Source organism: Aythya marila, assembly GCF_965140915.1.
Source record: "Aythya marila genome assembly, chromosome: 1".
Taxonomy (NCBI): domain Eukaryota; kingdom Metazoa; phylum Chordata; class Aves; order Anseriformes; family Anatidae; genus Aythya; species Aythya marila.
This window is the reverse complement of record NC_139042.1, coordinates 63071338-63087230: the sequence shown is the minus strand read 5'-3', so window position 1 is coordinate 63087230 and position 15893 is coordinate 63071338. Positions and strand designations below refer to the sequence as shown.

The following is a 15893-nucleotide window of genomic DNA, read 5'->3' as shown; positions in this document are numbered from 1 at the left end:
GGTGAATTCTTGTGTCCTTTTAGGAGCTGAATTCTCTAAATCCAAGTAACATGAGAAAATCTGTCAGTGTTTACAGAAAATATCCTACTCATTTGTATGACAAATGAGCAGATATTCATTCCTGTATGACTATGCCTATTTTTTTTTTTAACATAGCATACTTTAATGTTGAAGTGCTCTTAGTTGAAAGGTAAGTAGACTGTCCTTCTCAGACAGCTCACCTGAAGAGCGCATACACTATCACAGCAAACATTTAGAACAAAAGTTTCAAGCTATTTATTAATCCTTTGCAACTTTCATTTATAGCTCACCCAGCAGACCACGGCGAAGAATCTGCAGTCTGGTTCTGTGATACAAAATGTGTATTAGGTGTATGTGGGCTTCCTACCAGGATAGTATTTGGCGCTGAAGGTCTCTGAGGTGTACTGATAACCTACAGCAAAGATAAAATCATTTGGAAAGTAAGCATAAGTATTCCAAGGTATTCAGATGCTGCAATATTCAAGTGATGTATTATCCAAGCATGAATAATACTTTGTTTCTACCCACTTCTGTTAGATGTTTTCAACTTATACACATTAGCATAAAAATTTTCAGACTACATGTTACACAGTTAGAGCACTCCCTAAGTAATAATCATTTATGTTTCATCCTTCCTAAGCAAGCTTTTCATGCTAACTTTCTCACTTACTGCAGATTTTGGTTTTAGACAAGAGCATTCCATTTTCCTTTAGCTACAGCCTGCCTCACCAGCAAAATCTAAAGTTTACTCCCCAAGCTAGTTTCAAAAAATTTAGCCTTTGCAAGAATAAAGTAGAAAAACTTCAAAGTTGAAACAAAACCATCCAGTTAAAATGTTTCCAATCCTTACAGAAAGCCAACCTCTCTCCCCTACTATTCATAACCAAAACTGCTCATTGTTGAAAACAGAATGAGGGTGGGGGATACAGAACAGGCACTGGGTGTATGTGAACCAGTTCACTTTCTCCCTGGGGGAAAAAATAAATAAATAAAAACACCATCAATTTTGCTACTGGCAGTTCTCTGCCAACTACAGACCAAAAACTTTAGCTGTTTTAACCTCCTGTTTTAGGCCATTTCTGACAATGTTTTTAAGAGGAGTTGGAATGAACATCCCCAGGCATATTTGAGATATCTGATCCCACTGCTTTGTCTTTTGCCCTTAGATGACCACAATTCCTGTAGCCACCCCCCAGCAATTCTGCCCACAACCTTTTCACTTTCACTGATCTCATGAAAAAAGAAGCATCTGGTTCACCAACATCTCAGAATGCCTTGAGGACAGCCAGTGTGCTGCTCAGGTAACACAGACAACAGAGAAGAGAGGAAAGCTCTCAGCCAGTTTTTATTCTTGAGGATACAGTTAGAGAGAACTGGTAGAAACGACAACATTTTTCTTGCAGAGGCTAAAATTAGAGGGTCCCACCCTACTCCCTTGCTTCCCATTTCCACAAACAAGCCCACCATCACCTTGGTGCCTAACACATAACACAGTGCATAAAGATGGGAAGCCAAACCCATACAGAGGGAGGGAGGGGAGCTATAAAACTCGGAGAAAAACAAACCATTTGGCAACAGCAAACACTGGAAATCTACTGTGCTCAGTAGTGTCGTTAAACATTCAGCAGTACAAAGAAGTAAATGGATGGAGATAAACCCACACTCCTTTCTAGAATGGAGAAGTGAAGTCTGTTTAGTAAATTCAAAACCCGCTCAGCATTCCCAATCTAACTCACAGAAGTCTGCAAACTAGCCAGAATCATACGCTTTCAGGTTATACATTTAAAAAGTTCAACTTTTACGCAGAGTATTTAAGCTTATATGTTATGCAAATGATACATATCTCAGAGAGAAACTTAGAAATACAAGATCTTTCCTTAAAAAATTCTAATAATTTCTCTCATGTGTTGAAAAGTCTTCATATAGCAAACAACCACACGTTAAAACTCTATACTGTTTTTCTGTAGAATGGAAATAAACCTTACAGATAAAAAGGAACTTCAACATGGCAGGGATGTTTGTTTTTTAATAGCCATTTTAAATCTAATTACTCTTGCAGTTATAAACAGGTGATTTTCATGTTTTTCTGAAAGATGCATCCCTACAACCTCTTAAAGAGGAGGACTGCCACATAGGATTTTGGATTAAAAATGTACAAATTCTAAGCCTATCATCTACCAGTAACTGCATTACATTGTTTCCAAACACATCCAATTTCTTTCAGTATTTGAAGGACACAAATGGCGGAGATACTCCAGAACTTCAGAGATAACTGGTGAGCCTCTCTACTTTGTAAGCAAGTGAAGGAAAACTCCTTAACAAAGCAGCTGCCTATACCAAACATCTTATCAAATCTGAAGCAGCAAGTATTGATATTACAGAACACCCTACAGCCTAGAGTTTCAGATTCTGCTAAAGAACTACTTGGTGCTATTGGCTCCTTAAAAGGAACATTGATGTCCCTAACTTTCACACATGAGCTCATAAACAGGAAAGACTGAATGAAAAAAATACTGAGTTAGGCAGTACTGAGTCACTAGGAACATCCTAAAACAAAAGCTTATGGGTGCAATTATAAAAGACAGTTTTTTAAGGAAAATAGGGAGAGGAGAGGCAAAGAATGCAGAAGTGAAAAAAGAAATGTCTGCTGTTCTCTAAAGTTTCCTGATTTACAGGGAGAACGAGATTGCAATCCAGCTCCTTAAGAACCACTAAGATCAAGACCATGGAAAAGAACAGCGAACAGCAAGAGTCTACACAAACCACTTCACTGTACTCAACACTGTCCCCATGTACGTTTTCCTGCTAAGAAGAAATCAGACTGCCTGAACAAAGAACACAGGCTCAGAAAATTAAGTACTTCAGCATTAGAAAACTGGTTTTGCCAGTCAAGGGTTAGAAAGTTGAACAGGGTCACAAGCCAACTCAGTAACTCTGATCCTCAAGAACATTTGGCTCATTGACAGAAAATTCTTGCTGTCCTTCTAAATCATAAAGCCAGAAGAAATTTATCCGGGGTTTCTCTCTTTTTATAAATACATAAAATAAAAAACTCCACCTCTTCTTTCATGACATATAACCAAGCATTTAATTTTGTATTGGTAATAATAGCCCATAAAAATATGCTGTGATATGGGACCTTATTTCATCAAGATTTATTTTTGTCTTACTCTGAATATTTGAGCAAAGCGATAAAGAACTTATTACTGAGAATGTGAATTTCACATAGCTATCATACTACCAAAGACTATGATATTAAGACTGGTTCTTTCAGAATCAAAATTTTTAATAATCTTACCATGCAAAATTAGTCGTCATAATACAGATGAGCATTTGTCAATTTAAATATGTGATTTGTATGTGTAAATATACACACACAGATATCAAAACAGATTTGCATGCATTTATTTACTCATCGTTCAAAGTTTAAGAAGGCGTCAGATAATTTGTCATTTAATTATTAAACCATGGCCCTGGTACTTTGAGAAAAGTTTTTTGTTGTTGTTGTTGTTTTTTTAAAGTTACCTTTCACTTTCAACATTAAAATCTACTATGTACACAGCCTAGCAATGAAACCTGGAAGAGATAACCCACATGTCATTACAACCTATGATCTATACAAAAACCATTCTTCCTCTTACTGCTGGTTAGTGAAATTAATGCCTAGCAACTCTATTTCCTTGTTTGGAGTATTTATTTACAAACTGTCTCCTACTAAAGAGGCAGCATCAGTTAAACTCATTTTAATGCACTCTAGCTTTCAAGTAATTGCTGGAGGGAGTTGGTTCACCACCACCACTGGTAGTTCAGCACAAATGATCTGCAATTATACTGATACTTCGCTACTCAAGTATCTTCAGTCTGTCTCAGATGGGCCTCCTCACATTTTGTGAAGCTCAAGGAGTTGAACATGGTTCACGTTGCACTGCTGCAATTCAATTAAGAACACTGGTGGATGTAGAGGTTTGGTTTGGTTGTCGTGTCAACCTCCCCACCCCCAGGCTCTCTTCGAATTGACAGCCGTACCAGAGCAGCTATCTGAGCATGGTCACAGTTTCAAAGTATAGTCAATAAGCAATTATACAGATAGAGCAATTATACAGATAGACTGCTTATTACAGAGAGAGTGGACTTTCCACAACATCTGTGCAGTTAAACTGGAACAGTTATAGGCAACCACAGTTATAAAACATTCCCTAGAGCTCAGAGTTGGTCAAGGGAGATGGAAAACCGCTCTTGTATTACCAAATGTAAGAAATTAAATTCTAGATGTTTATACCTTGCAGTAGCTTTCCAGAAGATGAACTGAGACCAACTCTCAGTTGATCTTAATTTTGATCAATATAGAAATGACTTCTCATAACCTATGTATTATCTACTGCATTATTAGGTTCTCTGAGTCCTCTAATTTCACATACCTCACACTCAGAGCAGAAGCAAGCACTGAAGCAGAAGGATATCTAAAATCATCATTAGCATTAAAAAATGTAGTACCGCTTTCAATTTTGTTCCATCTGACTTCAATCTCAGTAAAAACGTGCTAATGGAATTAAATTTACATGTCTCTATGACAGAATCTGGAAGAGCCACTGATTAGAAGTGGCAACATTAATGAATGATAAGGCCACCTGAATATTCAGGTATGTTGATTTGACAGTCATCTTTGCATTTCTTTCTGCACATTTGTTCTAATGTATTAAGTCCATTAAAATTAGAAACATTTAGACAATCTGCACATGACAAGTGATGCCAAATATCAATCTACAACTCAGATTTACAGTATGTGTAATCAATAAGAAAAAACAATGCAAAGTCTCCTTACCACTTGTTGTGTAATGTTGACATTAGACTGTCCAAATGTTTTTGGCAGGAGCTGCTTTCCGAGTGTATTTACTGTAGAGGGATGTACAGCCAATAGAGAAACAACTCCTAAAAACAAATACAAGTACAAATCTTCAGGTCAGCCACATTGTATTATTTTAGCAACTGCAGTTTCAGAGATACTACCAATGCATATTAACAGAAACTAGCTCTGAGCTCCACAGAGAGACAACATAAACGTAGCATTTATGCATCTGAAGAAAAAAAAAAAATCTTAAAAGATTCTTAGTATGTTGTCTTAAACTTCCTCCTGTGTGACCTTACAGCTCAGCAATCTAGTCTGAGCATGTTTAAACTCCTCATACTCCAATTTTTCTCCCAAAGAGAGCTAACTGGTATCTGATAGAAGGATTACCCTCCTTGTCTACACCCTTTCTTTTGCAGCTATTGAAACCTTTTCCCACACTGCCCCAAAACCAAGCCCAATTCCCCAGCATACAACATAGCCTTTTGAGGCATGCTGGTCTGTAAGAGGTTATATTTGGTTAGCACAGGCTTTTCCAAGAGAGTATTCCCAACCAACTTTCAGGTACCCTCTTCCAACTGCAGGGAATTAAAGAACTGAAGCACACAAGAAACCAGTACTTGAGCAAAACACATGCAACACAGTAGACCAACCCTGCAGGGAAAGCTGCTCTCTTCCTGTTCACAAGCCATCCATAGTCCCTGTTGATGGTTAAGCCTTAAGCCACAGAAAACAACAGTTGAACTACAAAAATTCTACGCCAGGTGTCTGTAGTGACTTAATGCGCCATACCAGTCTTTACATAAATAAGCAACAAGGACTGAAAAAGAATCATGGGGCAAATAAGGTGAGAAGTTTGACAGCTCTTTCCCTGTCAGAAGGGCATGGCACAACTCCCATTCCTCTTTTTTCCTTTTATCCAATGCAGAGACAATAATTATTGCAATAGCTGCATCAGGAGGAACCCTGACCAGTCCTTGATGCCCTCCATCCCTCTTACGCATGCAGGTAGTCAACAGAAAGTTGGAGACAATCCCTCCTCTCCAGAAGGCCTGCGTTTCCAAGCTGCCATTACTATACCATGACAAACTGACAGCTTCACTCAAGAGTTATTTTCAGCCCCACAAAAACATAGGATGCTGTAGCCCATCATTCTTTCCAACTTATGAATGCTCCTTCAGAGTCACACAAGGAAGGCTGCTACGCCTTCTTGTTCCTTCAAGTACAGCCATCAGTATCATTGTTTTTCATTTCAGCCTTCCTCTTTGCAGGATGCAGTAAAAAGCAGTATAAACTATTTGGACTAGTACTGCTTGTGCATCTTTGCTCAGCTACTCATCAGTGTGCCTTTTTTTTTTTTTTTTTTTAAGGCTTCTAATTGCTTGAAAAACAGGAAAGCAAACCGAAGATTCCCCTTCCCATGTAAGAGCTGCAACTGGTTCCCCAAGTTAAGCCCCCTTATCTATTTGATCTCTCATGTTACAGAGCCTTTTCCTTGCCTTTGATGGTTCTTGTTGCCTGTACACTTTCTAGGTCTCCCACCCTTTGGAGATTTTTGAATGGGACAGACACATTATTCACGACAAATGAATGATATATGTTATACAATAACATTTTTATTTTTTCTATTTTACTCCCTATTCCTTCCCAAATAATTCTGAAAATTTGATTTGTTTGTTCCCCAGCAGACACTGATTTCATGTTTTCATAATATAGCCTACAAGGACTTAATAACTCTCCTGAGTGTCAAGAGCTCACTAGGGGTCCTCATCATGGTTTAGTTTTCATCAATTATTAATCCATAAGAGGACCGTCCCATTCTCTGACACCTTAGTTTCTTTAACAGGCCATTTAAGGACCTTGATAATGTCTTTTTGCTGTTGCTTTCAAGAAATCCAAGGACATCACACTGATTAGATATCCCTTATCCATACATTTGTTGATTCTTTCAAAGCTTGACTTTGAGAAGACATAACTTCCTAACTTCCCTTTTCCCCTCCTTCTAGAGGGAGACATGTTAACTCCTGCCCAGTATCACATTTACCCACGCCTACTAATTCTCTTCGTTGTTATGCTCTCAACTGATCTCCCAAACAGAACCCAAACTTCCTCATCTGCATTTCAAGCCCGCCAAGAATCAGTGCCAGGTACGTCCCTTTCTATTCTGGTAGGATATTACTCGCACATAAAAGGATTATTCCAAGCCACAGTGCCAGAAGTACTTTTGCTAGGTCCTTATACTTCAGTGAGACAACTTCACAAAGAGCAGTCTTGCCATGAGATGCTCCCTAAGCATCTTCATCATCTGTCAATTTTACAGACACACAGACTTCACTCTTCTGATGTGTTCAAAACCAAAGCAATTCTTCATGCTATCATGTTGTTTCTGCTTATGCAGTCAGCAGAGACAAATGCACCTGTAACAGTCCAGTACAACTCCATGCTACAGCAGAGGTGAGGAATCAAGTGGTTAGCTCTGCAGAAATGGACCCAAGGGGGTCCTCATGGACAGGACCTCTGTGCTAAGGCTTAACAGCACACTGGGCTGCATTTAGAAGAGATCACCAGGGTCAAAAGAAGCGATTGTTCTCTTCTGTGCCTGCACTCTAAGCTGTATCTGGATTACTCTGTTCAACTTTGGGGCCACAGCGCAAGAGGATTCACAAAGAGGAAAGAGTCCAGCAAAAAGCTGCCAACACTGTTAGGGTACTGGAGCTTATGACGTGCAAGGAGAAGCTGAGAGAGCTTGGTGTGTTCAGCCCGTAGGACACATTAAGGCAGGACAAGAGGTCTGCCTGTGGCATCTGATCACTGCCTTCAAACAGCAAATGGGGAGCTGCAGAGATGACAGCAGAAGGAAGAGAGGCAAGTCTCAAGTTGCTGCACACAGCAAATTCCAGTTAAATACTGGGGGGGAAAAAAAAAAAAACACAATGAAAATGGCAATGCACAGGAACAGGTTGCCTAGGAAGTTCCCTGGAGATACATAAAAATTTCAAGTACTCAAGGCTCTGTGCTTTGAAGTTGCCCCTGTTTTGATCCAAGGCTAGATTGGATGGCCTCCAGCCTCCTTACATTATTCAAATAATTCTAGGAATACAAAAAGTTATCTTGCAACTACATCATCTGCATGAAAGGAACGGTATACGTTATGCTTCTTTAAAGTTTTTAATTACATTAACATTTTCTGTGGCACTGTGCCAGCATTAATCCATGCCCCTGAACCAACCAAGGTAGGGCTGTCTGTACGCACAAGCTGATTGGCAAGGAAATGCAAACGTAACTGGAAGAACAGCAACACACCTCTGTTCCAAGCAAAGTCAAAGTCCACCCATAAAAGACAGCATATTAAACAGGAAAGCAAAACTGCTCAATTAAAGGAAAAAAATATTTTTTAAAAATGATTTTTTTCAATTTGTCTCTGCTTCATGCATCCTACTTCCTCATTTACCTGACTTGCAAAAGTTGTTCTAGCATCCAACTGCATTTTTTCCCAAAGGCTCATAATGCTCTGATTTCAGTGTGTGTGGAGTGAAAATTGTTTTTAAGTATACAAGCAGAAATAACGTTATTAACTTAGCTTTGCAAGTGACTGACAGCTCAGTTTCTCAAAGGAATTTTACTAATCATTTGTTAATTACTGTTACTCTTATAGCAATCACTGCCATCCAGATAATCTTGTACTTTATTGCCAAGATACAGTGTACACTGCAGCATGTAAAAATTAAAACCGCAAGTTTGCAAACAGTTTCCTGGCACTAACTCTTCTTCCTTTTCAAAAGGAATGTATTAATGCAGCTAGTTCCTCACATTTTTTTCTGAATTTTTTTTTTCCTTGCATTTTCTTCTAAAGATATTAAGACTTCAAAAAACATGGTAAAAGGCCAGCTAAAGCACAGAAAAAAAATATATACATACACCGAAGGACAAAACTACTAACTGAATGCTCAGCCTCCCAAGCATTGCCAGTTCAAAAGAAAACTCCTAGCAGCTTACCAATCAATAAACCACAATGCAAGCAGAACTTCTTTACTGTAAAGCTCCAGAATGTCTCCAAACAGAAGATAGAGAGAGATGGGATCAAGGAGCAATGTCATATAAAACTTGAACAGCAAAAGCAGCAGCACACTATTTTTAAGAAAAAAATATTTACCTGGAAGTCTTTGTAGACAGTTAAGTGTCTTCTGCATACAGAAAATGTGTTAAATAGTCTGCTTTGGTTACTGATTTCAATCAGGGTTGAACTCTTGAATTCTTTCATATGCCCTTACCAGCATATGAGAACAAACCCAAGAATTTCACCACAAATAAAGAATCTCCTGCAGAATTTTAGCAGAGTGGTGATACCTATAATTATAAACTCTTGAAAGAATTTGAGATGTCACAGAAAAAGAGACAGTACATCTGAGATAAAACAGTGCCCTATGCAGACAAGGCAATAGATCCCCCTGAGCACTGACTGCTCCAGTTCATGTAACAGTAGTGACTCTGAATGTGGTGTTTTGTGTCAAAGTGTTTGGGCTGAAGCACCCCTCACCTCAACAGAAATCCCACTCATTCTAGGCACCGTACCATTTGCTGATGCAATCAGTCTTTACGTCTTCTTTACTTGAGAAAGAGCGCGCAACAGGACTGATGCAACAACAGAAATCAACTGAAAAAACACGCCAGTTTCCTGATAATGTGGTCTCTAACAAAGTCTTGTCAGTAGAAGCAATATTGTATGTGGCAGAACCGGATTAAAAAAGGTAATTCTGAAAGCACTTTCTGCTATCACAGCCCAAAAAAAAAGAAGGTATGGAGTAAGAAGAGAGTGGTTTGTCTGCATTCAAAGTAATTCCTACCATTTCCTGCAACAGCCTCAAACTCTGTTCAGCAGACCAGTTTGTAAGTAAATACTCTACATGATTGAAGGTTAGGAGTTGAGCAAAGAGTTATTTTAAGAAAGGTCCAAAGCAAATTAACCTTGCAGATGACATTTTGCAGTACAACTGCTTTTAACTGCTCTTACAAACTCCACAAACTCTTGTTTTAACTCTCTTTAATAAAACTGATGGTTTTAACAGAGCAGTTGAATCTAGCTTAAGGACATCTGTGCAACTTGAAGGCAACAGTATTATTAAACCAGTCTCAATACAAGTCACACACGACTTAGGCTTTTGAAAAGACAACACTACTATCAATAACCTGATAAAACTCACAATTAAGAGAATAGGAGTTGAAGAGAGCAAAAAAGACCAGTGAGACTTTCCATGAGCCTGATGATTTCAGTAAGCGCCACTGACGCTAGATTCCATTGTGACTGCCACTTCTGAGAAGACCGAGTGTCATCTGGAACGTTCCTTATGTTTGGAATCAAAAATAAATAGGAATAGAATTCGTACATAGCCAGAGTACCACTACTGCTTAAGATCCAAATGATTGATCAGGGATTACATGAAAGCTATGAGAATTATTTGGAAAAATGGTGTAGAAACAGTTTGGGCATCTTCTGTTTGCAGATTTTATTTATTTATTTATTGGTTAGAAAAGAGACATGAGGAGAAATAAATGGAGTTCTACATCAACATCCCTAACAAAATTCTTTACTGTCACCATGTGGTAAAGCAAATACCAAGCTAATTCCAGCTTCAAACCTGTCCACCAAACCATCAGCTTAGAACAAACAAAAAAAAAAAACAACTTAAAAAGTCAACTAGTAATGAACTGCACAGTCCGCTCAGAATATGCGCAAAGAGTGCACTTAGAAGTTCTGGGAAAGACGACAGAGGTTACAACTAGACCCTGGGAGCCGATTCCTCATCCTCCACTCCTTGGAAGCTGCAGTTTGTAACTTCTCTCTCACAAACACCATAGACACATTATGACTAATTACCTATTTTTTTGAAAATTAGCATTGAACCACTTCTGAGCCTTTCAACCTCCCGTAAGCTTTGACAACACACACAGATGACTGTCTCCAGTTGTGTGCCAAGCCAAGTAATAGTATTTTTGCTTATTGAGCAAATTGCACCATCATGTTGAGACAACATGCTTACACGGCAGCCTTGGATACTTTTACAAAGACATCCATCTCCCCCGATGTAATACCACAGTATTCCTGAGTGCTTAAGTAATTTCTTACATCGACTTAGACTTTTAGCTAATTCTTGCCATCCTTAGATATGACTAATAATACTTCTCATACTACAAACCAGTCTTTCTTTCCAAGTCTGTTCAGATATAGTCTACTCTTAGACTTTATGAGTCTTTCTAGACTTTTTGAAACATCTTTCCTATTGGCAGCAACAGTTTTATTTCCCGACTTTGACTTTAGACGGTAACAATCGTTTGGAATCGTCTGGGCTGCTGTAATGCCCCGGCTTTTCATAACCAGTGTTCAGACATATGTTTGCTGAAGGGTGAATCACAGGCTCTGAAATAGCTGTCTGCTTTCATTCCAGAGGAACGACTCCAAACATTGTCAAAAACCAGGGAGCGTTTGATCTCTCTATACAGACACAATAATATAACACTGTGAAAGCTTCTAGTCATTTAAATATAAAAGCACAAGACAATGTTCAAGGCAGTGTTGAAATAGAGTTTAAATACACCTCAAAAATTTACATATTTGACAACTTCAATTTTTTTCAATTACCAAATCTGAAATGAAAACAAAACTCAAGTTCTTTATGCCTATATAATGTGAAACCTGATTTTAAGGCATAGGAGACAAAAGGAAGACATCTTTACAAGCATCTTCTGGTTGCATACCAATAATGCCACCTACTGGCATGACATATGATCCAGGTTTTCTTTTTGATTAATTCTGAAGTTAACCTATGAGCTTAATTTCAATTCAACACTAAATACCGTTGGCTCTCTTTCCCTTCCACTCAACCAGGTACTTTTTTTCACCAAATATCCTCGCAAGTACGGGGCAGGATTAGAACTGAACAGTGTCCTATTTAAATACCAACACTAATCTGACTGTAACAACAAGGACCAGAATGCAGTACTTTTCTTCAAAATGCAACCTCATGGAAAAACGTTTTTTCTAAGTCTATGAAGTTTATCACCAAATAATTTTTTAGAATACACAGACTTGTGAGGAAGTTTTACTGGTTCAGTTCCTATTAAAAGTTTTTTCCATTCCTCCACCACATACTGAATGAATTCTGATTATAATTATCAGTTGAAGTCAACATACGGGGTGAATTTGAGCATTTCACGTTTAAACAATTAGCTGGGTTCATATTCCAAAACAAACCCAGGAATTAATAAAAACTAGATTTAAAAAAAAATGGTAACAGTAATAATCCCAGAATGGAAATAAACTAAAATAACGAGGAAAGCATCCAAATGAGATTATCCTTGCCTTCTATCTTGCCTGCAAGAAGCAAGCAATTACAATCCAGTCACTTTGGAAACTTACTCCATGATTAAACTGCTCTTTTAATTCTGTCTTGGATAAAGGAATTTCTCCTTTTTATTATTGCCAGGAGGAGGGATAGAGCTATAAATCACACTATTTCTTCACTTGGTGTTTTAAATTTTCATAAACATTGTTTCTGATTACAAATTAATCTCAATAAACCCTCGAATTATGAACAGCTTATGCAAATCCCACTCCCAAGCACAGGGTAACAAGCGATGGAACAGGCCCTGTGTAGTGTTCTTAGCAACTGAGGCCTCAGGGAGAAAAATGCAATTGGGTACTTTGGTATGAGCCAAGGAAACTTGCATCTGGTTCCAGTGGGATTTATCATTCCTCCGCAATGTCACAAGCTGACAGCACAACAGCACAGGGCAAGCAGCAGATATAAAACCACGTAGCTTTATCAGCTTATCAATGAAAGGACATCTGGATACACCGCTACCTTTTGCTGTGGGTCAACTCATTAGCAGACTCTAGCAAAGCTGCATTTTTAAAGCACCTGGCATTGTTCAGGATTTCCCCAAACTAACATGTTTACATCATCTCTTCTTCCCTTCCCAGACACTCTCTGCATGTTACATTGCTACTTCTCTCCTGAAGAGGGTTATAGCAAAAACCACCTTCCTGGTTACCGAGTACACCAAAACCTTGTGCCAAACCAAACACTCTACCCCAAACCCCTGCAATTGTGCCACTTTAACCCTACCAGGCTGCAAGCTCAGCAGACCTGGCACGTAACAGAAAAGCTGCACTAAGATGCAATTTCATACTTCACGACCTCCTCTCAAAAAAAAACAGGACTTCCAGGAGAACATAGATCTTTCCATCAGGACCTCCCTGGAGCCAGATGTACTGGAAACCTGCATTATCAATACTTCTTCACTGACAGACTGACAAATACTTGAATACTGAAGAAATTTATTACAAATACATTTGTATCAAGAAGAAAAACTAAATGGTACATTTTCTGAAACTTTCATGAGATCTGGGAATCAATATGGCCTCCTATCAAGTTGATGTAATTGATGTCTCACTCCACTGATACTTTTCCAAGATTCAACTTTGAGAATCTGCCTTCTAGAATAAATTCTCAGTGGAGAAGGAACAGAAGTGGAGAGAGAACCTTCAAGTGAGCAGAGCTAATGGCATCATCCTAATACAAAAGAAAAACTTGCACCTTGCTTGAGACACTTGACAGCATGCTGTTTTTTGGGGGGGGCTAAATGAGGTGCTGCACTCCATTAATGGAAATACATTCCATTAATATAAGTGAATTTACACCCAGCTACTTCTGAATACACAAGCTTCCAGCTCATTTCCACTGATACCTCTTACTGCGCACTAAAGATGCATTTAAAGCAAGAAAGACATCTTTGAAGCATTTTCTAGAATGGTGTTTTATCTCCATGACAATTTACTCAATCACATGCTCTATGCAAAACAGATGTTGTGAAGTAATTTTTAAACTATTTTCTCCTCATAAATGAAGTCAGATCGTGCTTTAAAAATAAAAGTTGTTAGTTAAACCAGCACTGATGAATTAGAAGTAGTTCTGTGAGTTGTGAAAAGAAACGATACGGGTTTGTAGGAACAGGACAGAGAAGACTAGACCTAAATTCCCCTGAACTAGACTACGGGTTAATCCGAGAGGATGGGGTAATCCAACAATGCATGAAGTCAATGGACTTGTCAACACTAAAGTTTATGAGAACATCAGACAAGAAGAAGCAAAACGAGTCAGACCTAATAAATTTCTCCCTACTTAGTACAACTTACCAAAGCATGCCATCTGTCACACGGGAATAAACCAGACTTAGCAGCATTTGGAAGGAACAAAGGAAAATGGCCATCCCACCAAAACCTACCCTGAGATGAATGTGACCACAAACATGATGTTACACAGAAAAAACTGGCACCTCCATGAAAGTATGACCAACACTTACTTCACTTGCAGTCATATATACAATTTTGGACACTTGTGTTCAGGAAGGTTGATAAAAAGCACTAAAACAGGCTCAAAGACTGACCACATGGACAAAGAGCCCATCTGATGCGAAATCTAGAAAACAATGGCTAGATGGCTTGTCAAACTAAAGACTTAGGACACACAATTGTTCTTAATAAAGAGTAGGCAAACGCACTGGAGAAAACTATTAAGCTGAAAAAATAACACTGCCACCAGCAAGATGCATAAACTGGCAAAAATATACTTAACTGGAAATCAGAAAATAATTTCAGAGTCTCACTATGGAAACAACCTTCCCATAAGAATACCGGGAAGAAAAATCTGATTTTGATATGTAGCATAATCAATTTAGAAAAGATTCTATTTAGCTGTCTAGAACTGCAGGCACTGGAACTCAACATGCTTCTGTTTTTTTCCTCCCAGTTATACTAATTGTAACACACAGCACACACAGCTCTCCAAACATTTAGATACTCTTAGTTTTTTGAGTGTACATGTCAAATTGAAGTGTTGTAGCCTACATTTTATAAAATTGCTTAATTACATTACACTATCATACAAGCACAGCCACTATCAGCAAGTCCAAAACAGTTCTGTTCCAAATACTATTTCAGATAGGTACTAATGGATGCCCTATCATAAAACCTGTCACAGCCCATTTTAAACTGTTACACCCCTGCATTTTTCTCCACTGCTAGTACGTACTGCCCCAAAGGCTGTTTTAGGCCATCGTGGCCTTTATACTTATAGCTATGCTACCGAGAAGACCTCATATGGGATGACTGTAAAACCACAACTGAACTTTGTGCTCGGTTTATAGACAATTATAAACCATAACAAAACCTACAGTTTGTTTGCTGAGTACACAAGATATAACTTGAGAAAAGCTTTACAAAGCTATGCTAAGAAAGTATTTTAAAGCCAGTAATAAGCATAACAACTAAAAATCAAGAAACAGGCTTACTAAAATTGTGTTCTTACCTTTTCCAGGACTTAGGTTTTGGTCTATAAACACCTTAAGCTCTCCATTGGCTTCAATTAGTCCAGCCTATTAAAGAAAGTAACTTTTATTACATTTACAAACACTGATAGCCTTTTATTGTTAAAGATGGAAGCAATCACACAAGAAGACTCTGCTGCCACTATTCAGTTCCTCAGAAATCTGCCACTAATTGCACTGTTTGTGGCACAGTATTTCTCAACTTTAAAAAAAAATCTGTTGATTTTTTTAAATACTTATTCTTAAAAAGCAAGCAAAAAAGCAGTTTACACCTACCTTGCTATTTTGTGCCCTAACAGCATACATGCACTGCCTTAAGAGACAGCTGAACACCCCTATTTAGAACCACTGCCGTCTGTGATTACACCTTTTGCTATGTAGGAAATAATACCCTGTTAATAATGTTACAGCAAAGACAACAGAGGTGGTAAAGAGCACCTTAAGACATTTTAACTAGGAAAATGGCATTAAAAAGTAACACTTTGACCTTTTCATTTTTTTTCTTTTTTTAAAGATCAAACTACAGAGCTCTTAAACAACGGATTACATACAAGTGTATCAAGTAATCATCATCCCTTGAGAACGCTCATAGTGGAAATTTAAAAGATAATACTGGATAGAAAAAACAAAGCCACAACTCCTT

At 38.2% G+C, this 15893-nt stretch overlaps 1 protein-coding gene across 2 annotated transcripts in view; it reads right to left on the bottom strand.

Moving 5' to 3' along the window:
* TFDP1 (transcription factor Dp-1) overlaps positions 1–15893 on the bottom strand; it is a 41545-nt gene that overhangs the window by 12736 nt on the left and 12916 nt on the right. For both annotated transcript variants that reach the window (XM_082784662.1, XM_082784663.1), the window contains exons 3-5: positions 15232–15298; positions 4844–4950; positions 312–433 (exon numbers count right to left, since the gene is read on the bottom strand). In XM_082784662.1, coding sequence (XP_082640788.1) covers positions 312–433; positions 4844–4950; positions 15232–15298 — 296 coding nt within the window. The remainder of the gene's footprint in view (positions 1–311; positions 434–4843; positions 4951–15231; positions 15299–15893) is intronic.